The sequence below is a fragment of the Haliotis rufescens genome, unplaced genomic scaffold (assembly GCF_023055435.1).
Source record: "Haliotis rufescens isolate VD_foot unplaced genomic scaffold, xgHalRufe1.0.p SCAF_8, whole genome shotgun sequence".
Classification (NCBI taxonomy): Eukaryota; Metazoa; Mollusca; class Gastropoda; order Lepetellida; family Haliotidae; genus Haliotis; species Haliotis rufescens.
Window position 1 is genome coordinate 43,479,330 of NW_025964372.1, and position 25,909 is coordinate 43,505,238.

The 25,909-nt window shown below is 44.3% G+C and overlaps 1 protein-coding gene across 1 annotated transcript; it reads left to right on the top strand.

The window, feature by feature from the left end:
- The first annotated feature begins 70 nt into the window (after nt 1-70).
- Nucleotides 71-25,909, top strand: LOC124151945 (outer dynein arm-docking complex subunit 3-like). The gene is made up of 14 exons (XM_048389578.1): nt 71-152; nt 4,882-4,982; nt 6,343-6,464; nt 7,339-7,416; nt 11,790-11,954; nt 12,463-12,567; nt 15,060-15,182; nt 16,225-16,347; nt 17,011-17,041; nt 17,686-17,798; nt 20,112-20,272; nt 21,813-21,975; nt 23,575-23,715; nt 24,955-25,909. The coding sequence occupies exons 2-14, from the start codon at nt 4,895-4,897 to the stop codon at nt 25,168-25,170; spliced, it is 1,629 nt and encodes a 542-aa protein (XP_048245535.1). The 5' UTR covers nt 71-152; nt 4,882-4,894; the 3' UTR covers nt 25,171-25,909.

Sequence of the window (25,909 nt, forward strand, 5' to 3'; positions counted from 1 at the left end):
CTTTTATTTCATTTGTCTGTGACGTCATTATATTATGTCGCCATGGTTTGTGACGTCATGTATATCATGACTTTATTCTGTTGTTACGACGCCTCTTGACAACAGCAAAAATGGCATCCTACTAAAACCGTCAGACACGCATATGAACGAAGGTAGGTTTTTAAATTTATTTGACAAAACAAAACCCAGCTCTTGCCCTTATGTCTTTCGTCTTTAGGTTAACGTTAATTGTTTCATGTGTTTTAAAAAAATGCAATGCGCCATTCTTGTGGATCACTTTCTATCGACAGTGTTGCTCATCCAAGCAAATGCATAACATTCCAGATAGTGGCACCTCAGTACAATCAACTTAATGACGCCAAATCCCTCCCCCCTTTTTAATGCTTGATGGGACCCGTGGGGTCAACTGCTGTGTTTAGGTCCCAGCCTTGGGCGGTTTCCGTAAACATGATGGACTGAGCTGAACTTGAACGGTGAAGTTACCAGATTTAAAATTTCATATTTTTTTCGGAAAGCAAATCAAATTCAAGCAGCTTTGGGGGATATACAAATCTAGGCCCAGGCCTATACATGGCGTAAATAAGAGACAACATGTGGCCAATGTGTACTTTGGGTTTCCACCACCATTACCAACCCAACCCCACCCAAACCCCACCCCGACTCCACCCCACTATGCTTGTCGTGCGAGGCGACTAAACAGATCAGGGCCCACTTGCACAAAGCGATCTTAGCGCTAAGATGATCAGAGCTCCCATACTTTAACATAGGCTTACAAAAGTCTTAGGGCTAAGATCGCTTTGTGCAAGTGGGCCCAGGTGGTCAGAGCTCGGTGACTGTCATTTGTATGTCGTCGTTTCCCGATCGCGTGGAATGTTGCTCACTGGTTTTTCTGGTCCATTCTGGATTATTTAAAGGCCACCGTCAGACAGCTTAAGTAGTACTCACTGCAATGTTGAAAACAAACAAACATTGCCGAGGTGTTCATACATAACTCGTTCCATGTGAACTTTAAAGAATCCATAAGATAATATTTTATTTTCCACCGGAGACCATGTATTTTGCACCTTCATTCGTTTTGCCAGATAGTTTATTGACGGATCGTTTTAACCTATGCGTTGAAAAACAAATCGTATATTTATGGATCTTTTTAACTGTCTGCATTCCACCAAACAAGGGGACATTCTTGAGGATACACCTATCCGCCATACCAACCCACTTGACACATATACATGACAAAGCCGTGTGACCTTTGACATGTGCAGCCATGCACACAGGCATATATATCGCTCTTTAAATAGGCAACGAACAAAGCTCCATCACAGGTCAGGGCAGGTCAAATGCATCTGCATCAAATCCACGTGTGTTTACGGCCGTTATTGCCACCATACCACATATGCTTATTTTATTTATTAAACCAGGGCCATATACATCACACACATACGCACGCACGATATTTTGCTTATACGGATCTTATCACGGAATTACGTGATAAATTGGTCCTGGTACCACAATTTCAGTCCGGAATGGGGAGGAAGGAAATTCAGGATCAGACAGATTTTACTTGATGATAAATGAAGTTCACGACTGTATATTTAGTCCGGTATTGAAAGAGATGCGGATTTGACAGTGTCCGGTTTCGACAGATACATATGTAATGGATCAAAGTTGTCAGCGTGCCTGTGGTATATGGTAGGAGGGGTTGCCTAAAAGTTCGGAGCCTAACTATGATGAGACTCGGTGATGGAGTTGGTTTTCTAGTTTGTTTTCAACATATTCCCCTCCGAGGTCCACACACTTCAGCCAACAATGTTGAGCTTCCTCCTCGTGGTGATGAAAGTCCCTCGCAGTAGAAATTACGTCACCTTCATTTATATAACGCTTGTCGGATAGTTATTACTTCAAGTTTGTGAAGAGATGGAAATCTGACGGAGCCAAATCTGGTGAATACGAGGATTGTCAATGAGATCAGTCATGCATTGCTACCATGACAACAGACTTATGCACAGTTGCATTGTCCTGGTGGAACAACACACCTTGAGTGAGGATTTCACGACGTTTAGCCTTGATTTTCTCACGTAGTTGCCTAAGCATATTAGCATAAATTGGCCTTCGGGGGGGGGGGGGGGGGGGGGGGGTAGTCCACCTGCTAGTAGTAGTCCTTTGGAATCCCAGAAATCCTAAGCCAACACCTTGCCAGCTGATGGAATAGACTTTGCCTCCTTCGATGGAAGAGACGTTAGATTTGTTCCATTGCTTTGACTGTTGTTTAGTCTCTGGCTGAAAGTGGTGAACACAAGACTCATCCATATTACAAATCTTTTTGCAAAGCCAGCTGGGTCTGCTTCAGAACCACGTAAAATCTCGCGAGTCAGAAGCCTTGGGAAACCAACTAGTCTGTCTTACAGACCCTGATACAAATATATGTCAAATACAGCCCATGCAAGTCTATAATGTTTAGCAAGTCTAGATTACTGCAGTATGAAGAGAGTCACCGGGCTCCCTTTTATTATATTTTTATTAAGATAACTGAACAACTGTGTTTTCTGTACGATATGTTCATTTGGGAGACTAGATGTTAGTCTAGAAAGCAACGTGCTGAAACCTTGGTCATGCCCAGTTAATTCCTCAGAATGTTCTCAACTCTCTCATAGTGAGTGAGTGAGTGAGTTGGATTTTACGCCGCTTTTAACAATATTCCAGTTATATCGCGGCGTGTCAGCTTAATGTGGGAGGAAAGCCCGAAGTGATGCAGGTCTCAGACGTTTACCACTTCGGTGAAACCCACGAGCACGGGTATGGTGCTGACAAACCTAGAAACATAATCGGGGCTAACCGGGATTCGAACCCACAATCATAGGTTTCTGGCGTGTCCAAGGGACGCAACCCTGTACAGCGAATCGCGGCACCTTAGACGACTGGGCCACCCGTGCCCCCCCCCCCCCCCCCCCCCCCCAACTCTCTCATGAGAGAAGTCAACTGTTTTGTCTATGTGGCGCGTGGTGAGTTGTCGACTATCCATAACAATGCCATGTATTTTTTCAACATTTTCTTTGTTGGTAGCAATTGAAGGTCTTCCAGGGGCCCGTTTCACAAAGAAGTCGAAGCGCTAAGACGATCGAGTCTATGTTAAGGTATAGGAGTTACGGTTGTAACGCTACGGTCGCTTTGTGAAACGGGCCCCAGTCTTTGATCATTTTCGAGGCTCTCTCTTCCTTTCTTGAATAACGCTGACCATCTCTAAACAGTGGTAGTGGAAGGAACACCATCCCTTAAAGTTGACACCATGTCCGCAAGGATGCCTGTTGGGGTTAACCTTTCATTATGAGAAACTTTGTCCGCTTAAATTTTGTCCGTTTTAATCCATAGGGATTACCTAATCACTTTGAGGCCTGCAGATATATGCTGCCTGTTTGTGTATTTGGTTCAAACGCAGCCGGGAATCACGGGAAGTATTGTACTTAATACATGCAAACTGTTAAAGTTGTACGACACATCCTTCTAGACTCAGAACTTTCCAGCCACTCGTGGGGCGGTCGGGTAGCCTAGTGGTTAAAGCGTTCGCTCGTCACGCCGAACACCCGGGTTCGATTCCCGACATGGGTACAATGTGTGAAGCCCATTTCTGGTGTCCCCCGCCGTGATATTGCTGGAATATTGCTAAAAGCGGCGTAAAAGCGTACTCACTCACTCACTCCAGCCACTCGTCGAATCTGGTGATACTTAAGCTACATCTGTACATTCTGGGACTGTTAAAACATAATTTGACAAAATCTCCCAAACAATAACATATGTAAAGATTCATACTGTAGGCGTAATGCATTAACAATTAATAGACATTGACTGCATTAACAATTAACAAGCACCGACTGTATTTAACATGCATAAATAATTAATAGTCACCGACTGTATTTAACGATGCGTTAACAATTAATAGTTACTGACTGTGTTTGACAATGCATTAATGATTAATAATCACCGACTTTTACAATGCATTGGCAATATTTAAGGAATTGCCTATATTAAACAATGCATTGACAATATATAGCTATTGATTGTATTTAACAATGCATAAACAATTAAAAGTAACCGACTGTATTTAACAATGCATTTACAATACAGAGCTATTGACTGTATTTAACAATGCACTTACAACATTCAAGGTATTGACTATATTTGACCATGCATTACACAGAATACCAGTATACGAGTACATTTAGGGTTTGGCTTGCTGTCGTCGTACCCTGGGGCCCAACAAAAAACAAACAAACAAACAAACCTTTAAACAAAACAAATCGTACCATCATGATCGTTGCTCATAATATAATCACTTGATTGTCTGCTGGCTCTGACTCAGCTATTTACAGTCAGCCGTCATGAAGCTGGGACAAAACATCCCAACACTCTAGCAGTCAATGTCGACAGTTCTAAACTTAATCAATTTGAGACTAAAGGTTTCTTTGACATATTTTTCTTAACGAATTAATTAATTCAATTATTGTCACTTTTCACTATGAAACGTTTTTGCAATCTTAATGCTCAGAGGGGCGGTCGGGTAGCCTAGTGGTTAAAGCGTTCGCTCATCACGCCGAAGACCCGGGTTCGATTCCCGACATGGGTACAATGTGTGAGGCCCATTTCTGGTGTCCCCCCGCCGTGATATTGCTGGAATATTGATAAAAGCGGCGTAAAATCATACTCACTCACTCACTCACTTAATGCTCAGACAGTTTCTATAAACTTGTTGTGTGATGGATCGAACTGGAAGAGGTATTTTATGGAGAACTATTATTTTCAGGCAATATTTTCGAGGTCCTCTATCTTGTTTCAGATTATGAAATAGAAGTATATAAATTCCTATTGAATAATGAACTGTTTTACCAGGAAGCCTAGCGTGATGCAGATGAGGACGGATACGGCGACTGGCACTGCCAGCGGCCTTTCTGAACAAATAGACGAACTACGTGGTAAACTTCATCTGAAAGGTGAGCTTCATAATGTAAGGGACCGCCTCGGGTTCTAGTGGTTGAGCGTCCGCCCGGAGAGCGGAAGGTTCGAGGTTCAACTCCCGCGGCTGCGTCATACCAAAAGACGTTAAAAGATGGGACTTGTGGTCGCTAAAACAAGGACTGGTTAGCTCGGAGTCAGTATACTGTGTCTGAGTGGGATATTCATGTTCAACTGCGGCATGACATCTAATTAGGCTAGCACTATAAATCGACATCAGTCCACACACAAACACACACACACACACACACACACACACACACACACACACACACACACACACACACACACACACACACTGCAATATCACGGCACGAGACACCAAGAATGTCCTTCACACGTGGCAATTCCTGCTGAAACAACAATATTTGGTTAAAAACTATTTTGCGGAGTTTTATTTCAAGAATGTCAGGTGCACTTGATCATGCATAACAGAAAATGCTTTTATTTCCCTTTTCTCAACCACGTACCGACCTATGAAATCATAGAATTACACGATCTGTTATTTCAGGAGAAATCATAGTCTGTCGCACATCCTGAAACATCCTGAAACAAATATATCCAATATAGCCCATGGAAGTCTATAATATCGGGGACCGCCTCCGGGGTCTAGTGTTACAGCGGAAGGTTCGGGGTTCGATCCCCGGCCGCGTCATACAAAAGGACGTTGAAAGATGGTACTTGTTACCTGTCTGGCGCTCGGCATTAAGGGGCTAAAACAAGGACTGGTCAGCTCGGAGTCAGTATACTGTGTCTGAGTGGGGTATTCATGTCAAACTGCGGCATGGCATCTCAGTGAGCTAGCACTATAAATCGGCATCAGTCCGGACTAGTACAAGCTGCCATATATATATATATATACATATATATATATATATATATACATGCATGCATGTCGCTATATAAGTGCAATAATCTTGGACGCGACGTTAAACCCCATTTCATCTCACCTATAATAGTGGGAAAGTCTAGATAACTGCAGTTTCTGAAAATGAAGAGAGTCTCTGGGCTCCTTTTTTGTTATATTTTATTACGATAGACAACTGTTTTTCCTGTAAAAAATAAGTTCATTTCGGAGATGTTAGTCATGAGAAATCAATGTAGCTTTTCTCATGTTGTTTCTAGGAATAATGACAATGAAATAAGCCATGTTTGAGAGCCATTCTTATGTTCTGTGTCAAGTGCTGTTTCGCAGATCCAGTTACACGGTGTCATATGAAACCTGACCTCTGACCTCAATGGATGTTCTGCCACCAAGCCTCTGGTTTCATGCGAGTTTCGAATGGCCATCTCTTATCGTCTACATTTGAACCCGTGACACGGGCCTGTTTGTTTCAGAGCGAGATGGCAAGGCGTATTACGAAGGCTCAGAGGCACTTAAGACGAAGAACGAAGAGCTTATTGCCCGCCTCCGCGCGGAGAACAAATACAAGCGTGTTGCCCTGAATAGAAGTATCAAAGTAAGAGCTCAGATCGTAATCATGATAATCATAACAATACATTGAACGTTGCTGTAATACTAAAAAAATATGTACCTGAAACTACAGATCTTGTTTCAAATATGAATTTAACATATAATCTGAAAATACAACATGTATTTTCCCTCGTACCAGGTGCGTTCGGAATGCATACCAAACAAAACAAGGAAACGGGGACTCCATTCTATAACTTTTTTCTACCTTACCTTTTTAACATTTTATTATATTTATATGGAGACTGATTCAGCCAATAGGTTCGTGTCATTGCCATGGTAGCCTTTAAGTTGTACACCTACAGCGAAACCGGCCAGGAACCACTCTCCCGGCGAATGCTTTGTGAAAATGTACGCGCCTAGAAACTAATTTAGCACCGCAAACTATATATTTCCGTATAAAATAGCCTTGACATATTCCATGGCAATTGTTATTTGACTACCTTTTCCCTTACTTTCTATACATCGCATCATACATCTTTTCAAAGCAAGTGAGTTAACTGACTGTAAATGTCCAGTTTCCACCCTTGCCGAACTAGGCCGAACGGTATTCTATTAGTTATGGTGTATTTAGTTGCCGTATACGTCATATATGTCATATTAGGTTAGCAGAAAAATATTTCTTTGCTAATTCCTAACGTGTTACAAACCATGTAACTTCTTTGAAGAAAGCATCGCCTTTCGGTCGGTCAAGGGTATTACTTGGAACAATGTGGTGACAGATTACCCATGACAATCGAGGATGATCCTTCTTTTGAAACTACGTTGGCGTACGGGCAAAACGATCTTCTTCAGATAGAAGGTAGACGGTTGGAATATTCAGAATACAAAGGTTATAATCAGTCTTTTGGTTTTGCCACCAGGCGGACACGTCTGTGATCCAGTCCGTGTTTCACAACCGGAAGGAGGAGCTGCTCTCTATGCATCGATACACAGCCGAGGTAGGTGCTCGGGGACACTGTCTACACAACACTTAACAATTGTTAAGACAAAACTGACACGTGTTGGTAACAGAAGACTGCACTTACGGCTGGAGTTCTGGAAACAAACTGATGACCGCTGGTCTAATAACATCGCCCACTTCGGAATGGAGTAATAATGCCACCAAAAAATAATTACTATTTGCACTACTCGACAATTTTTGTTTTGCGTTCATGGAGGCAGAAATTTATCGAAATAAATAAATTGTCCCCGAAAATTATTGAAAAATAGCATTATGCTTCAGACTGTTGATAAGAGAAAGAAATGGCTGCCACAAAGTATTCATTGTTGCAATGAGGTTTTCTTTTAAGAAATCAGGCTCACAGTTTACAATAAAATCAACAGATCTGTTTTTTCTGGTTGTATCTGAAACAAGAATGTAGACAAAAAACGAAATTAGTGATGTCGTTCAGCCCAATAATGCACCACAAGCCCCGCCCACTCTGTTATCAACCAATCAGGAAATACTAATCCCCTACTGGGCGTGGCCTTTCCCACGTTTTATGGAAACATTGCTTGGTTAGCTTGGTTACCTAATCAAATGCCATGAAAAATTAAAATATCACTGCTCTCAGGTCACGAGATGAGATTAACATTTGACCCCCCAAAACACCGAAAAATGTACTATTTGTGTTTCTTTTGTACTGATCTGAAAACTAAACGTTACTGTGGCAGATTGAGTTTACTTTGTATTTGAAATCTGTATTCCATATAAATCGGGTATGTTATTATCAAATACAAAATATAACGCTATGTCCGTGTTGACTTACACAGATCTAAAGAGAATTTCATCCTTGTGTCGTTGGATATTAAATATATCAACATGAGTCGATAAAAGCAGATACCGGTATATGGTCTCTGATAAAAGTTTAATCGTTTATTGACGAGTGTTGATATATTTCATATCCAAAGACACGAGGGTGAAATTATATTTATCATCATCCAAAGTCATTTTTACAATTGTTGTTTCAGTTTGTAAACAGCAATCTTGAATGTAACAAGTACAGGTAACCAGTTTAAGTGGCAGAGATTAGTGATATCATTTTATTGTGACGTCATGGTAACGATGACGTCACAATGGTTTGCAAAACATGGTGATACAATTTCATTGCGGCGATATTTCCTTGGAGAGATCGCTTAAATTCACCTAAACGGTATCTCATGTGGTGGCCAGTTTTGGATGATAAAATACCATGACCGCGATGACGTCATGCATATTAAATGATTGCTTAAGAATTTTACTTATAAGGGGGGATTAACGTTTGTTTGTTTAATGTTTAACGCCGCACTCAGCAATATTCCAGCTATATATGACGACGGTCTGTAAATAATCAAGTCTGGACCAGACAATCCACTGATTGACATCATGAGCATCGATTTACGCAGTTGGGATACGATGACATACATCAACCGGGTCAGCGAGCCTGACCACCCGATCCCGTTAGTCGCCTCTAACAACAAGCATAGTCGCCTGTTACGGCAAGCATTGGTTGCTGAATACCCATTCGAACCCGGATCTTCACGGGGCTAGATATTAACGTAAAAACCGGAGTGCCTACGTTGTAAATCCACGTAGCGATCTATAGTACTTGATACTGTATATACAATCCATTGGCGTGTTGCTATATCACAATTTATAATAAAGCCAAGAGTTCTTGAAGTCGGAGCCCATAAAATAACGGTCTCTGTTGAAGTATGGCGCCATTGAGAAAGCAGCCAATTCGCAGTGGTGAATCAACTCAGCCTCAGCAATGTCTATAGGATACACCAAATACGTATCTGTATACGTCTTTGGATACAGCATTCTGAAACTAAATGTTCAGCGAAAAGAAATCGTTTGTGAGCCCCTTCCTCCTTCCCTAAAAATCCGGGGTTTAAATGCCACACAACCCCCGACATTTAATCCTTGCAACATGACCAAGTGCGCTGTGGGGCAATTTGGTGAGCGGTTGTTTAGTCTATAAACACATCAATGTTACTTTGCATCGGACAGTCGGCTCGTCCTTCTCAAGATGGACCAGCTAGTTGCAACCCCCAGACTGGCAGAATGGGAAAATAAGCAGACGACTAACTTCGAACTGCTGAGATAATAAAACGCGCCCCTGGTGTCTCCGAATGAATTATGGGCGCACGTGCTTATCACGCGCATGGCTCGAAGTGCAAGAGCGATGTGCTGCAGAGATGTATGTAATCCTCTATCAACATGAGAAGTACCGGGGAGAAGTTTGGACAATCGCCAATTGGGACCAGCCGCGGCCATCTTGTTTTGGTTGAGATGTACCAACATCGTTTAGGTTAGCTGTTGATATTCCCGCCATGGATCCTGTGCGGGCAAGGTCCTCTGGGGGATGGTTTTGTTGGTTTAAGTAGGTCAACACTAACGCTCCTGTATGATATATATGGAGTCTGGTCATCGGTTTGGATTGAATGCCAATTCATACCCATTTATTGTGATCTCGTATTGTGGTCGAGCTGTGCTTCCTGCGGTAATAGTTAGACACAAGTCAATATCAAAGCGTCTATAGGAAGAAGCACGGAGATACGGTTACTGCAGCAAGGTCTATGCATATATTGACGTAGTCTGTCTTACAGACCCTGATACAAATATATATCAAATACAGCCCATGCAAGTCTATAATGTTTAGCAAGTCTAGATCACTGCAGTATCTGAAAATGAAGAGAGTCACTGGGCTCCTTTTTATTATATTTTTATTAAGATAACTGAACAACTGTTTTTTTTATGTACGATATGTTCATTTCAGAGACTAGATTTTAGTCTAATTTTGACGGCACAGTCGTTGTCCTTGTTGGACTTTAGATAAGTGTACCAAGGCATCACAAACAGAGAATTACAGGTGTATTTTTTGTCCTGCGCCATGACTGTGGAATTAATAATTTTTAGGTATTTCTTTGTTAGGCAAGTCTAAATCAAACGAACCAAGTCTAGTTTGCTTGGTTCAACAGCAGAAGCGGAAATGTTCTTTTTTTTTCAAAGACATCTTTTCATTGAATAAGTGTTAGTCTAGTGCATTTTCAGCTTCTCGCAATCTCATGCAAAGATCCGATCTTGACAGAGGTATGAAATCGGAGTGACAATTTAAAAACAGCTCAGATGGCTATACACGCCCGGTACTAGAGAAATTTGAATTATCATTACAATTGTCTACAAGGATTGTTGGTTCTTTGAAATAGCCGCTACCACTTCCCCGACAAGACAAAACGAAGAGTTGGGTGATTTGAATGAAGATGACCCTAGGGGTTAATAAATATTCCATACATGCCACCACCGTGGCAGATATATTTTTGTGAGGGATTCGCTTTTCTAAACAAAACCGCTGCCAGCGCCCCACTAAGTAAGATAAAACTTCCGACCATACAAATATTCCCGATCTTGTGGCCGCCGTGCTCTCCTTGACGTGTACAGAAACACAGCTCGTTGTCTCTTTCTGCAGCCTCGATTATCCAGTGTATATATCCCCATTCTATTGTGATAAAAAAAATTACCATAATAGTGGAGAAATATTCTACCCATAGGGTTAGAAATAACGAGTTCATAAAAATCGTATGTGCAAGTATCACTTCACGCGCACCGTGTGTTGTTTACGTCATCCGGACGGCAATGTTGTCGTCATTCGAATCGACCGCTGTCATGTAGCTGGAATATTGAGTACGGCGTTAAACGTCAAACAAACAAACAAACACACACACTTAGGGTGGGTATGGTGCTGACAAACGAAGAAAAACAATCAGGGCGAAACTGGGATTCGAACCCACGATCATAGGTTTCCGACACATGTAAAGGAGGTAACTCGGCTCCCCGTGAATATCCGGGGTAGAAGAGGTCTCCAGCAACCCATGCTTGCCGTAAAAAGCAACTATGCTTGTCATAAGAGGCGACTTTGCACTATAACGGGATTGGGTGGTCAAGCTCGCTGACTTGGTTAATTGATGCATGTCATCGTATTGCTTTTGCGTAGATCGATGATCACGACGTCAGTCACTGGATTGTCTGGTCCAGACTCGATTATTTTTTCAGACCGCCGTCATTTAGCTGGAATATTGCCGAATGCGGCGTTAAACAACAAACAAACAGACAAACAAAGGGTAACTCGGCACAGCGAATTGTGTCGCCTCAGATAACTGGACCACCCCGGTGCCATTCTTTCGTGAAGAATTCCATTTGCTTGTTTCACAAGAAGTCCTGTAGAGATCTTTAGGGAACATCAGTATAATCAGTATTATGTCATTTATCCTTAAATCCGGTGACGGGTATTCTCCCATCTCAACACGCTCAGTTTGCCATGCTCTATCACTCCGTTGCCATTGGTTACAGAAAGCCATACGCGTGATGGACCAGAAAGTCTGCGAGGCCAGCAAGAGGTTGAACAGCCAGCAGCATGAAGTAACGCAAAAGGAAAACCAGTTAGATGAACTGGAATTGGAATTGTCCCGAATGCTGGATATGGTTTCATATGACTACGACTCCGAGAAAGAGCGGGTCAGTGATCTCATATTTAGAGGATAACTTTCGGGGACTTTCAATATTATTCAGAGCAGAGAGCAAATAATAGATGGTCTCTGTTCAGACGGACAGTTAATTACAGGTGTCGAGTTTACCTCATTTACAGCTTTTTTCTGAATACACGTGGGCTATTTTGTTGAAACGTCTTGTGGTCACGTGCATTTTAGCAAATTTCAAAGCATATTCAACGTCAGACAGTGTCGTTGTATGGGTAATATTTCAAACACCTTTCTTAATTTTCTCTCTTAAAACGGCAGTCGGTAGTAAATATATATATGAAATACCTAAATCGATATACCGAATTACCAGTTTGTGAGCTCTTGAATGACTATTACACTGAAGAGCTACGCGATCCTGTCACTATAGCGAATAATCTTTTCTAATTGTCCATGTGTACTTGTGATACAAGTTTCGGTATAGCAGTACCAGTCATTCATTCACTCACTCACTCACTCACTCTTTCCCACCCTTGCTCTGCATGTAGAACTATCGGCGTCTTCAGAATGAGCTGGACAAAGCACGGATCAAGTTTGACGCCGCCAGTAACATCACGGGCAGATACGAGGCGATCCTGGCCCACATGCAGGAGGTGGGTGCACTTGTTTCTTACCTTCCAGCATTGGTTTCACAAGGACGTTCAACGGGAAGAATACTTTTACCTTAAACAAAATAGACCCGTGAAGATCCATCCGGGTATAGAATAGGTCTTCAGCAACCCATGCTTGCCGTATATAGTAGACTATGCTTGTCGTAAGAGGCGACTAACGGGATCGAGTGGTCAGGCTTGCTGACTTGCTTGATGCATGTCATCGTATCCCAGTTGCGTGGATCTATGCTCATGATGTCAATCACTGGATAGTCTGGTCCAGACTCGATTATATACACACAGCCGTGAAATAGCTGGAATATTGCTGAATGTGGCGTTAAACAACCAACCAACAAACAAACCTTATAAAATAATGAAATCTTAAATAATGAAATAATTACTGGGGGTGGAGCAGGACATGCTCCCCCTTTTCGCGAACACCAGACCCAGAGGTTATAAAAAAAATGTCGTGCTCAACTCAGTTTCATGCTCAAATACATGCTCATGCTCAAATTCGTACTCAGTTGGACCGCCTCCGTGGTCTTGTGGTAGAGCGTCCGCCCGGAGAGCGGAAGGTCCAGGGTTCGATCCCGGGCCGCGTCATACAAAAAGACGTTAAAAGATTGTACTTGTTGTTACCCTGTCTGGCGCTCGGCATTAAGGGGCTAAAACAAGGACTGGTCGGCTCGGAGTCAGTATACTGTGTCTGAGTGGGGTATTCATGTTAAACTGCGGCATGGTATCTCAGTGAGCTAGCACTATAAATCGGCATCAGTCCGGACTAGTACAAGCAGCCCCACAAACACATACACGTGCATGCACGTCGCTATATAAGTGCAATAATCTTGGACGCGACGTTAAACCCAATTTCACCTCACCTCACCCTACTCAGTTGAGATTTGTACTCAAGCAGAGGTTTTAAAACTTCTTGAGTCTGCCCTCAGCTGAGAACAACTCACGCTCGGCTTGAGCATGCTCAAAGGACTCTTTGTTTATGACACAAGCGGCAATTTGGAACTCTTCGGGGCCTGGTGTCATCGCTGGTTTTCCGCCGTGATCCTATTCTGCCTTTTTACACCCAATAGAATCTGTTTCGGAGGATAACCGAGACAACAAATTATTCTCTGGCGTTAACGTATTTCATTAACTACATGAACGTTTTCCATGTATTTAAATGAAAACTGCCATTTCTAATTTTAACTCAAGATAATATTGATGTTTGTGAGGTCACCGCGTCTGACAATCTTGGACAAGACTAAACATGTTTGGGTTTCGTGAAGAAAACAAAACGTTCAGGTAGTATTGCTTAGGTTGAAAGTAGCGGTTGCAAACTCACATTGTGACCTTTAATTCCCGATTGCATTGTGTTTTTTTCCATCGAAATACGACACTTTATAGACTGGGTGAATACTTTTTGCGATCGCATTTCATTCCTGGAGACGCTTTAAGTAGAGAGCAGAGCGTTATGGTAAGACACAACATTTCATTACTCTTACCAGATCTTCAGATTCCCGTGTTCCAGCAATCCCGATATAAAACGGAGACAATTTCCTCTGTGTGTGTGTGTCTCTCTCTCTCTCTCTCTCTCTCTCTCTCTCTCTCTCTCTCTCTCTCTCTCTCTCCCTCTCTCTCCAACAAACAGCAACAGTGGTCAAGCCTCCAAATTTGGTCTAGGCGGAATATCCAGTGTGATCTTCACACAACAGCTGGTCTTGACGTAATGTGAGATGATAGAGACATGCGTTTGCCCACTTATATATAGTTTAAATACCTTTTAGAAACTTCGATACCATGCTGGATTAGTCTAGCTGTTCTAGAAGATTCCAGAGAACACTTGACTTCAAAAGCATCAAAATATAGCAACTTCCACACCAATGCTTACATAAGATACTACTACATTCTTGACAACACAAAGCTATGAACTTCTACTGAATCACAACGGAAACAATGTCATACAATTACCACATTGTTCAACAATAATATACATTGTCATGTATAACAATACCTTTTCTTTGCATGATATCAAAATGCTCAGATTGTTCACCAAAGGGTTTCTACGGTGGCCCATACCCGCCACTGGTGAGATCATTTTTCACTGTATGCCCTATATTTTATCTGGCTCAATCTATCAAAGCTCAGTCTTACGGATACAATCTCCAACCTGTCGATTGCCAGGGCACTGGCCTGGAAGTAATTCTGGTCACACGTGGTATGCCAATTTGAAACGAAAAGTATCTGGCTAAATATAGAGGCATACAGTGAAAAATTATCTCACCAGTGGAAGTATCTGCGAAAAGTATCTGGCGGCCGCCAGATAAAATATACAGGCATACAGTGAAAAATGATCTCACAAGTGGAAGTATCTGGCGGCCGCCAGATAAATTATAGGTTTCAATCGGGGGTCAATGTAAATATGATAGCACAAAATTGATTTTACGATGAATGTGAAAATGTATCGTTCAGTAATAACAACCAACGGCGCCACTGTTTGCCAGGAGTGTCGTCTGTACCCCACGCGCCTTGACGTCATGGAACAGCAGGTTACGGAAGCACGTGCAGAGCTGTCGGAACTCAAACAGATGAATGAAAAGGCCACTTATAGCAGCCAAGACGCACGGGTTGGAACACTTACCTACACTCATTCTTTCAGATATACCCCCGTGAAGATCTGGGTTCAAATTGACCTCATTCATAGTTTAGCTCCCGAGGGCTCCCGATATTTTTTTAAGCCATTGAGGTTTAGATAGTGAGTGAGTGAGTGAGCATGGTTTTACGCCGCTTTTAGCAATATTCCAGCAATATCACGACGGAGGACACCAGAAATGGGTTTCACACATTGTACCCATGTCGGGAATCGAACCCGGGTCAACGCGCATGTTGACGGGGAATTAGCTCTTGGGGGAATAAAGGACAAAATCGACATCACTGTCCCGGAACACTTTATGCACAACATGTAAACAATAAACAACAATTGCACAATGAGCGGAATACCTGCTCTGACAACACAAACACAGCGATGAGCGGACCTTCCAGCTCAGGCAACATGAGGTGAGCGGAGCTCCAGCTCAACCTCAGGACGTTTCCTACGAGCGGCACATCCTGCTCGAGGTCGTCCTTACACCAACGCTCGGGATACCTAGCTTGACTAACAACATGTAATGGTAACACATATATAGTAATCAACAACACTGGACAGACAATGACGTTGCTCTGGGCATGGGACTTCTGGGGGTGATGAACCAACACAGCTCAGGGGATTAACAGTTAAGGCAATAAATGTCATACTATAAATAACAGTAATTAACGGGAAGTGATATAGTAGCCCAGGTTGGCTGACAGTCAATATACAATGAAATGGTGGTGAGGATTAACAACGGGGATTAGCACCTAATACATAATGACAATTAAGTTATGGAGACATGCACATGTCATGGCTACAAGGTAATTAGCCTTTTAAATCAAATGTTCTTCAGACAATGGTTGTCGTAAATCAGTCGCTATGACATATCCATGTGGGGAAACGAACCCGGGCCTTCGGCGTGGCGAGAGAACGCTTTAACCACTAGGCTACCCAACCGCCCCCATTTGTTATGATGATGATGAAAATAAGATTAATAATGATGATAATGATGATGATAAGTGTGTTGACCTGCCTCCCAGACAAACCTGCTGTGCATGGAGCGCGAGATGTACCAGGCGAAGAGGTCACGTGACCAGCAGCTGAACGAGGCGAAGAAGGAAGTTGAGAGGAGGAAGGAGCCAGTCGACCGGACGGAGAAGAGGGTGAGTGGATTCGGCTTTCGGAACCGAAGACTGATATGACGAAAAGCGACACGCCTTTTGTTACCAGATTTAAATGTCAAACTGAAATGTGAGAAACTCGTACTTCAAAAAGAAATATGTTGAAAAATCTTTCGAAAAGGAGATAGCGCATTTCGTGGTTTGGCCATTCGTGCTGGGAACAGTCGTGTGTCGTCAGAGGCAATTAAATTTGATCGGGTGGTCGGGCTCGATGACTTGATTGCGTGTGATTTTTCCTCTATGACGTCATATGGGCGTTGCTCGTTATGTCAATCACTGGTTTGTTTATCTGTAGACTAACATATAGTCCACGAAATCTTTTATTACACAATACATTTCTCTCCTGTAAAATTAAAACAAATATATTTCCTGATGCGGAATAGAGCTGGCTAGACTTGCTTTTGTATATATATCTAGATTGGTTGTGTTTTAATAAAATTTATATATTCAACAGTCATGGTACAGGACCAACTTGTCTGGTCCGGACTCGATTATTGAAAGGTCGCCGTGACATACCTGGATTAGTGCTGATTGCGGCGTTAAACAAAACAAACTTGTTAAAGAACATACAAGTATAAGAGTACTGATCACCGCTGCTGTCATCATATTCAGTTTTGATTTGTTTGTTGTCATCTGTTCTTCCAGCCCAGAATGTCGGTCATCAGCGAGAGCAACGGTGAGTAAACAGAGACTATGTCATGCTTTTTGTCAAGTACGATGTATATCTCATCGAGTGAAGTTTGAAAACCACGTAACTGTATATGTCATACTCATGTATATGATAAAGACTCAGGTAAAGAGTCAGATAAAATATATCTTTGTTTCTCCTGACAGTAAATATTTTCTTTGATAGTTTACAAATCTGTCAGAGTATTACTGATTCTAGACAACCACGTGACCATCATTTTGACCACGCCCTTTGCTCCTGCAACTATGAAGAGATGGGCTCAGCGGTTCATGAAAGCATATTACAGTAAACTACGGTTATAACGAACTCAAAGGGACTACTATTTTTAGTTCGTTATAACCGTAGTTCGTTATAAGCATATATACAGCATAACTACAGCAAATAGTCGGGACTAAAAAGTTAGTTCGTTATATCCGTCAGTTCGATATAAGCGTGTTCGTTATAACCGTAGTTTACTGTACCTGTATTTTTGGGGTGGGGATGTGAATAATCATGGATTGCTGGCTACTTTAGGCTTTGATTTCGATATTCCATTGTTAAAACGCGTCCCAAGTTGTCCTGCTTCACATGGCAGCGTCATGTTGATTTGTACTGAGTTGACCCTGTCATTCCGTGACTCCTGTCGTCGCCAGATGTAAAGTCCTCCAGGCTGCAGGCACTGAAGGCGGGCCGCCACGAGAAGATCCTCACCCTGGAGGAGGCCTTCGAGAAGATCAAGAAGGCCATCAACGTGTCCGACATCCAGGTGAGGAGGGCGCCCCTGCACCCCCGGCAACAACGACGTCATGATATTCTCCATCATATTCATGTCACTGATTTGTCGGGTCGAGAGTCAATTTCTACAGCCTCAGGGCATGTATGAAGCTGACTCCGGCTTTAAAGAATATTGACTCATTCACTCCTTACGTCAATCTGTCTGCCCATTACAATGTTTGTCATTCTGTCTGTAACACCGTTTGTTTGTCTGTAACACTGTCCGTCTGTAACACCGTTTGTCTGTCTGTCTGTAGCACTGTTTGCCTGTCTGTACCATCGTTTGTCTGCCTGTGAAACCTTGTGTCTGCTTGTAAATTTGTCAGTCTGTAACACAGTTTGTCTACAATCCGTTAGTGTCTGTCTGTAACACATTTTGTCTGTAACACTGTTTGTCTGTCAGTTACACAGCTAATCTGTCTGTCTACAATCCGTCCTACTATCTGCCTGCCTGTCTGCCTCTAACACCCTCCGTCTGTCCCAAGGATGTGGTGTTCCGTCCTTGTCGCTGCCTGTCTGTCTGCCTCTAACACCCTCCGTCTGTCCCCAGGATGTGGTGTTCCGTCCTTGTCGCTGCCTGTCTGTCTGCCTCTAACACCCTCCGTCTGTCCCCAGGATGTGGTGTTCCGTCCTTGTCGCTGCCTGTCTGTCTGCCTCTAACACCCTCCGTCTGTCCCCAGGATGTTGTGTTCCGTCCTTGTCGCTTCCTGTCTGTCTGCCTCTAACACCCTCCGTCTGTCCCCAGGATGTGGTGTTCCGTCCTTGTCGCTTCCTGTCTGTCTGCCTCTAACACCCTCCGTCTGTCCCCAGGATGTGGTATTCCGTCCTTGTCGCTTCCTGTCTGTCTGCCTCTAACACCCTCCGTCTGTCCCCAGGATGTTGTGTTCCGTCCTTGTCGCTGCCTGTCTGTCTGCCTCTAACACCCTCCGTCTGTCCCCAGGATGTGGTGTTCCGTCCTTGTCGCTGCCTGTCTGTCTGCCTCTAACACCCTCCGTCTGTCCCCAGGATGTGGTATTCCGTCCTTGTCGCTTCCTGTCTGTCTGCCTCTAACACCCTCCGTCTGTCCCCAGGATGTGGTATTCCGTCCTTGTCGCTTCCTGTCTGTCTGCCTCTAACACCCTCCGTCTGTCCCAAGGATGTGGTGTTCCGTCCTTGTCGCTGCCTGCCTGTCTGCCTCTAACACCCTCCGTCTGTCCCAAGGATGTGGTGTTCCGTCCTTGTCGCTGCCTGTCTGTCTGCCTCTAACACCCTCCGTCTGTCCCCAGGATGTGGTGTTCCGTCCTTGTCGCTGCCTGTCTGTCTGCCTCTAACACCCTCCGTCTGTCCCCAGGATGTGGTGTTCCGTCCTTGTCGCTGCCTGTCTGTCTGCCTCTAACACCCTCCGTCTGTCCCCAGGATGTTGTGTTCCGTCCTTGTCGCTGCCTGTCTGTCTGCCTCTAACACCCTCCGTCTGTCCCCAGGATGTGGTGTTCCGTCCTTGTCGCTGCCTGTCTGTCTGCCTCTAACACCCTCCATCTGTCCCCAGGATGTGGTATTCCGTCCTTGTCGCTTCCTGTCTGTCTGCCTCTAACACCCTCCGTCTGTCCCCAGGATGTGGTGTTCCGTCCTTGTTGCTGCCTGCCTGTCTGCCTCTAACACCCTCCGTCTGTCCCCAGGATGTCGTGTTCCGTCCTTGTCGCTGCCTGTCTGTCTGCCTTTAACACCCTCCTTCTGTCCCCAGGATGTGGTATTCCGTCCTTGTCGCTGCCTGTCTGTCTGCCTCTAACACCCTCCGTCTGTCCCCAGGATGTTGTGTTCCGTCCTTGTCGCTGCCTGTCTGTCTGCCTTTAACACCCTCCGTCTGTCCCCAGGATGTGGTATTCCTTCCTTGTCGCTTCCTGTCTGTCTGCCTCTAACACCCTCCGTCTGTCCCCAGGATGTCGTGTTCCGTCCTTGTCGCTGCCTGTCTGTCTGCCTCTAACACCCTCCGTCTGTCCCCAGGATGTTGTGTTCCGTCCTTTTAGCTGCCTGTCTGTCTGCCTCTTACACCCTCGCTCTGTCCCCAGGATGTGGTGTTCCGTCCTTGTTGCTTCCTGTCTGTCTGCCTCTAACACCCTGCTTCTGTCCCCAGGATGTTGTGTTCCGTCCTTGTCGCTGCCTGTCTGTCTGCCTCTAACACCCTCGCTCTGTCCCCAGGATGTGGTGTTCCGTCCTTGTTGCTTCCTGTCTGTCTGCCTCTAACACCCTGCTTCTGTCCCCAGGATGTTGTGTTCCGTCCTTGTCGCTGCCTGTCTGTCTGCCTCTAACACCCTCCGTCTGTCCCCAGGATGTCGTGTTCCGCGTGGCAAATCAGGACAACACCAGGGGCCTACTGGTACACCAGAAGAAGGAAAAGCTCGGCCAGCGCCACAAGCTGCAGGAAGACCTGGCAAAGCTCAAGGCGGTGTTCGAGGAGCTCAAGTTCACCAGTCAGAGACAAGCCGCCAAGTAGGTGGTCCCAGTCATACTGGAGCCAAGTAGATGGTCTGTGTCATACTTGAGCCAAGTAGATGGTCTGTGTCAGACTGGAGCCAAGTAGATGGTCTGTGTCAGACTGGAGCCAAGTAGATGGTCCCAGTCATACTGGAGCAAAGTAGGTGGTCCCAGTCATACTGGAGCCAAGTAGGTGTCCCCAGTCATACTGGAGCCAAGTAGGTGATCCCAGTCAAACTGGAGCCAAGTAGGTGGTCCCAGTCATACTGGAGCCAAGTAGGTGGTCCCAGTCATACTGGAGCCAAGTAGATGGTCTGTGTAATACTTGAGCCAAGTAGATGGTCTGTGTCAGACTGGAGCCAAGTAGATGGTCTGTGTCAGACTCGAGCCAAGTAGATGGTCCCAGTCATACTGAAGCAAAGTAGGTGGTCCCAGTCATACTGGAGCCAAATAGGTGTCCCCAGTCATACTGGAGCCAAGTAGGTGGTCCCAGTCATACTGGAGCCAAGTAGGTGGTCCCAGTCATACTGGAGCCAAGTAGGTGGTCCCAGTCATACTGGAGCCAAGTAGGTGTCCCCAGTCATACTGGAGCCAAGTAGGTGGTCCCAGTCATACTGGAGCCAAGTAGGTGGTCCCAGTCATACTGGAGCCAAGTAGGTGGTCCCAGTCATACTGGAGCCAAGTAGATGGTCTGTGTCATACTTGAGCCAAGTAGATGGTCTGTGTCAGACTGGAGCCAAGTAGATGGTCTGTGTTAGACTGGAGCCAAGTAGATGGTTCCAGTCTTACTGAAGCAAAGTAGGTGGTCCCAGTCATACTGGAGCCAAGCAGGTGATCCCAGTCATACTGGAGCCAAGTAGGTGGTCCTAGTCATACTGGAGCCAAGTAGGTGGTCCCAGTCATACTGAAGCCAAGTAGGTGGTCCCAGTCATACTGGAGCCAAGTAGATGGTCTGTGTCATACTGAAGCCAAGTAGATGGTCCCAGTCATACTGTAGCCAAGTAGATGGTCTGTGTCAGACTGTAGCCAAGTAGATGGTCTGTGTCAGACTGGAGCCAAGTAGATGGTCTGTGTCAGACTGGAGCCAAGTAGATGGTCCCAGTCATACTGAAGCCAAGTAGATGGTCTGTGTCATACTGAAGCAAAGTAGATGGTCTGTGTCATACTCGAGCCAAGTAGATGGTCCCAGTCATACTGGAGCCAAGTAGATGGTCCCAGTCATACTGGAGCCAAGTAGATGATCCCAGTCATACTGAAGCAAAGTAGATGGTCCCAGTCATACTGGAGCCAAGTAGATGGTCTGTGTCATACTGGAGCCAAGTAGATGGTCTGTGTCAGACTGGAGCCAAGTAGATGGTCCCAGTCATACTGGAGCCAAGTAGATGGTCTGTGTCATACTGGAGCCAAGTAGATGGTCCCAGTCAGACTAGGGCCAAGTAGATGGTCCCAGTCATACTGGAGGCAGCCCTTGTCCATAATTCTGTTTTTCTATGGTGGTGTTGCTATGACGATGTTGCGAGGCGATGCTGCTGTGACAGTGTTGGTGGTGTTGCAGGGGCCGCCTGCTTGTGGACGGCATGGAGGATTACGCGTGTAGTGAAGAGAAGCGGCGGGTGATGTCACTGGACATGCTGGACAAGAAGGACAAGTTGTTGCTGGACCTTCAGAAGGGAATCGCCACGCTCTTCGACAAACTGAAGGAGATCAAGCTCAAACCAGTACGACTCCATGTCAACAAGCTACGACCCAATACCAACATGCAGTGTCGTAATGGAACCCCCAAACTGCATTGTTTAAATGATGGTCTATTTTCATGTTAACCTTCTGGGCCCGATTGTTCAGAGCCCGGTTATTTTAACGTCAGGTTAATTCCAAACCAACCGTTAAATATTTAACCACACGTTAGTTAACCAGTTGTTATATTACTGTTGCAGAAGCAATCGATAACCTTTAGGTTAGCTAACCACTCAGTTAAATTTTAACATCTGGCAGGATCAACCAGATAAGCGTCACCATTGCTCAGGGCTTCCGGAATGTCGGTTCGAGTGATACCTCTGCTTTGTTATGCTTGATGCATACTTATTTCTATATTTTGAACAAAATGACCTACAATTGCGTCAATTCTACTTGTTTAAAATGCACGTTTTGAATGACAGGTGAATTATATCTTGGCTCACAATCAATAATTTTATTGCTAGAACAAAAGAGTGACGTCATTATAATGGTGTAAACATGGTTAGCACATGTCCAGGATTCGTGCAGTTGCATTACTGTGTCTGCTGTACGGAGTTGTATGACTGTGTCTGCTGTACAGAGTTGTATCATCTGTTGTACGAAGTTGTATGACTGTATCTGCTGTACGGAGTTGTATCATCTGTTGTATGAAGTCGTATGACTGTATCTGCTGTACAGAGTTGTATCATCTGTTGTACGAAGTCAAATGACTGTCTGCTGTACAGCGTTGTATCATCTGTTGTACGAAGTTGTATGACTGTATCTGCTGTACGGAGTTGTATCATCTGTTGTACGAAGTTGTATGACTGTATCTGCTGTACGGAGTTGTATCATCTGTTGTACGAAGTTGTATGACTGTCTGCTGTACAGAGTTGTATCATCTGTTGTACGAAGTTGTATGACTGTATCTGCTGTACAGAGTTGTATCATCTGTTGTATGAAGTTGTATGACTGTATCTGCTGTACAGAGTTGTATCATCTGTTGTACGAAGTTGTATGACTGTATCTGCTGTACGGAGTTGTATCATCTGTTGTACAAAGTTGTATGACTGTCTGCTGTACAGAGTTGTATCATCTGTTGTATGAAGTTGTATGACTGTATCTGTTGTACGAAGTTGTATGACTGTATCTGCTGTACAAAGTTTTATCATCTGTTGTACGAAGTTGTATGACTGTATCTGTTGTACGAAGTTGTATGACTATCTGCTGTACAAAGTTTTATCATCTGTTGTACGAAGTTGTATGACTGTATCTGCTGTACGGAGTTGTATCATCTGTTGTACGAAGTTGTATGACTGTATCTGCTGTACGGAGTTGTATCATCTGTTGTACGAAGTTGTATGACTGTGTCTGCTGTACAGACTTGTATCACTGTTAGTTGTACAGGGTTATGTTTGTGCAGCCCACTCAGATGGTATCAACAGCATGTTAACCAGTGAATGGCTGTTAACATAACTAAAACATGTCACCAAGAACATCCGTTTCACTATAAAAAAAACATCGTTATTTTTATTCACTCTAAATTGAAAACCCGTCCATAATTCGCTACTGTGTCCTGAACGTCCCTGCACGTCCTCTTCCAGCCTCACCACAACTTCACCAAGGGGGATCCCGTGGATGACTTGGCCAACTGTGAGCGGCGCCTGGTCCAGCTGATGGCCACAGCCACCGGGAAGGGGGATGAGAGGGTCGCTGTCGGATCCAAGAACGTCGACACGCAGAAGGTAAGCTTGCGTCCTCCAAGCTGGCCCTGGTTACGCTGTGACATGCGAGGTCGTAGGGGTGCAAGTCCCTGGTTCCAGTCAATGGCGTTTCTTTTGGTGCATGGGGTCGACGGTACTGTTCCAAGTACCTGAACCCACATCCCCTTGCTAGTGGGTGGTTGATATTCACGCTTTTAGACGAACAAACACACTGCAGCTGATGGTTGGTTGGCTATTTTGCGCTGCACTCAGCAATATTCCAGCTATATGACGTCGGTCTGTAAATACTCGTGTCTGGACCTGATAATCCAGTGATTGATTGCATGAGCATCGATCCACGCAATTGGGATCAATGACATGCTTCAACCAAGTCAGCGAGGCTGACCACCCGACAAGCACAGTCGCCTTTTACGGCAAGCATGGGTTGCTGAAGACCTATTCCACCCCGGATCTTCACGGGTCTGTGGCTGACGGAGGGGCATTATCCAATGCTTAAATGCAAAGAACCGATTAAAGTGTTCATCGGATGGTCAAATTGTGTGACCTGGGCCCTGTTCCACAAAGCTATCAGCGCTGAGAAGATCGTAACTCCCATACGTTGACATAGACTTACTACAATCAATCCCTGAAGATCCGGGGTAGAATAGGTCTTCAGCAACCCATGCTTGTCGTAAAAGGCGACTATGCTTGTCGTAAGAGGCGACTAACGGGATCGGTGGTCAGGCTTGCTGACTTGGTTGATGCATGTCATTGTTTTGATGTTTATACCAAGGTGAGGTGAGGTCAAATGGTGTTTAACGTTGCCTTTTTGTATAAATCTTGGTTATCGAACAGATCGTCTTCACTGTGTGCCGCCATTTTGTTTGAAGTAAATGCAAGTGATATGTAGGGTGGAATCTGATTGGAGGGATACCACTGGTGGCGCTATGATCGAGCCCCGAATTTCCGGCTTAGTTCGTTCGGCAAGGGTTGAAACTGTACTTTTATAGACAGTTAAACTCCATTGCCTAGGGAAGATGCACTAGACATGCTAAATCGGTCCCCGGGTTGTGATGACGATGAAGTGACGCGTACACCAACATGACCCAGATGACGAGGAAATTCAATCGCAATAAAATTAGATCTTAGTGCTCACTACCGCTACTCATTGATCTTTGCATAGCAGTAGCGAGTACTAAGATCTGAGTTAAATGATACTGTTTTGAAACTCAACATGCACGGAAAGATTTTCACACTGACACCGTTCAACGCACGTTTCAGCTTCACGAGTTCCTGGAGAACCGCCTGCCTGCTGAGAACACCCGCATCCGCCTGGACGAGGAGGACAACAGCGACTCCGACGACTTCACGTTCGACCACGACCAGGACAACGAGGGTCACCTGTCGCGGGACGACGTCAAGCGCTTGGGTCGGGAGATCCTGGGCACCAAGCTCAAACCCAAGAAGCGGAAAGCCAGGAAATCCAGAAAATCCTAGGATCCTAGCGTGTGTCGGTGTTTTGCGTATGTCCGTGTCTTGCGTGTGCCCATGTCTTGTGTGTCGCATTTGTTCGAAAGTTTGTTGGACCAGCGTCGACTTGCCCCTTGAGGTTAGCATTGATTTAACTGTGGGAGGAGGATTTGCATGTATAAGAAACTACCAGATGTATAAGATCATTTCTTAGGCCGCAAAAAATTAACTACTTTGTTTTCTGAATCCCCTGATGTGTTTTTGGGGTGGTAATTTTCGGATCATGATCACGTTATCACACTAAGTACTGAAGTACCTCCTTTGCTATAAAATGTCCTACAAAGATATGGGGGCATATTAAGCTCTGAACGATGATCTAGATTTCCTGACTTATACCACTAAAGAAAGTTAAGGACCACCTGATTCTTTCATATTACTGTATTTAATCTGTCATGGCATGAGACGTTAACTATATTAATGCGAAAGAATCGGGTGATCCTTAACTTTTTTGGAGTAGTATATTTTGATTGTTCATCACGAAGCTCATGTAAACCACAGAATAAATTCAACTGTTGTGTTTCTGTATCGTTTAATTAGTCCAAAACGTTGTTTTTTCCCGCTTGTTTAAAATACCAACATCTACTGTTGGGACCACGATATTATTGTATTTAATATTTGCTATAAAACCTTGTTTTGTTATTTAATCAATATTTTTCTGTTGTAGATAGAATGGTAAATCATATTATGAATAAATGTTTCCAATCCA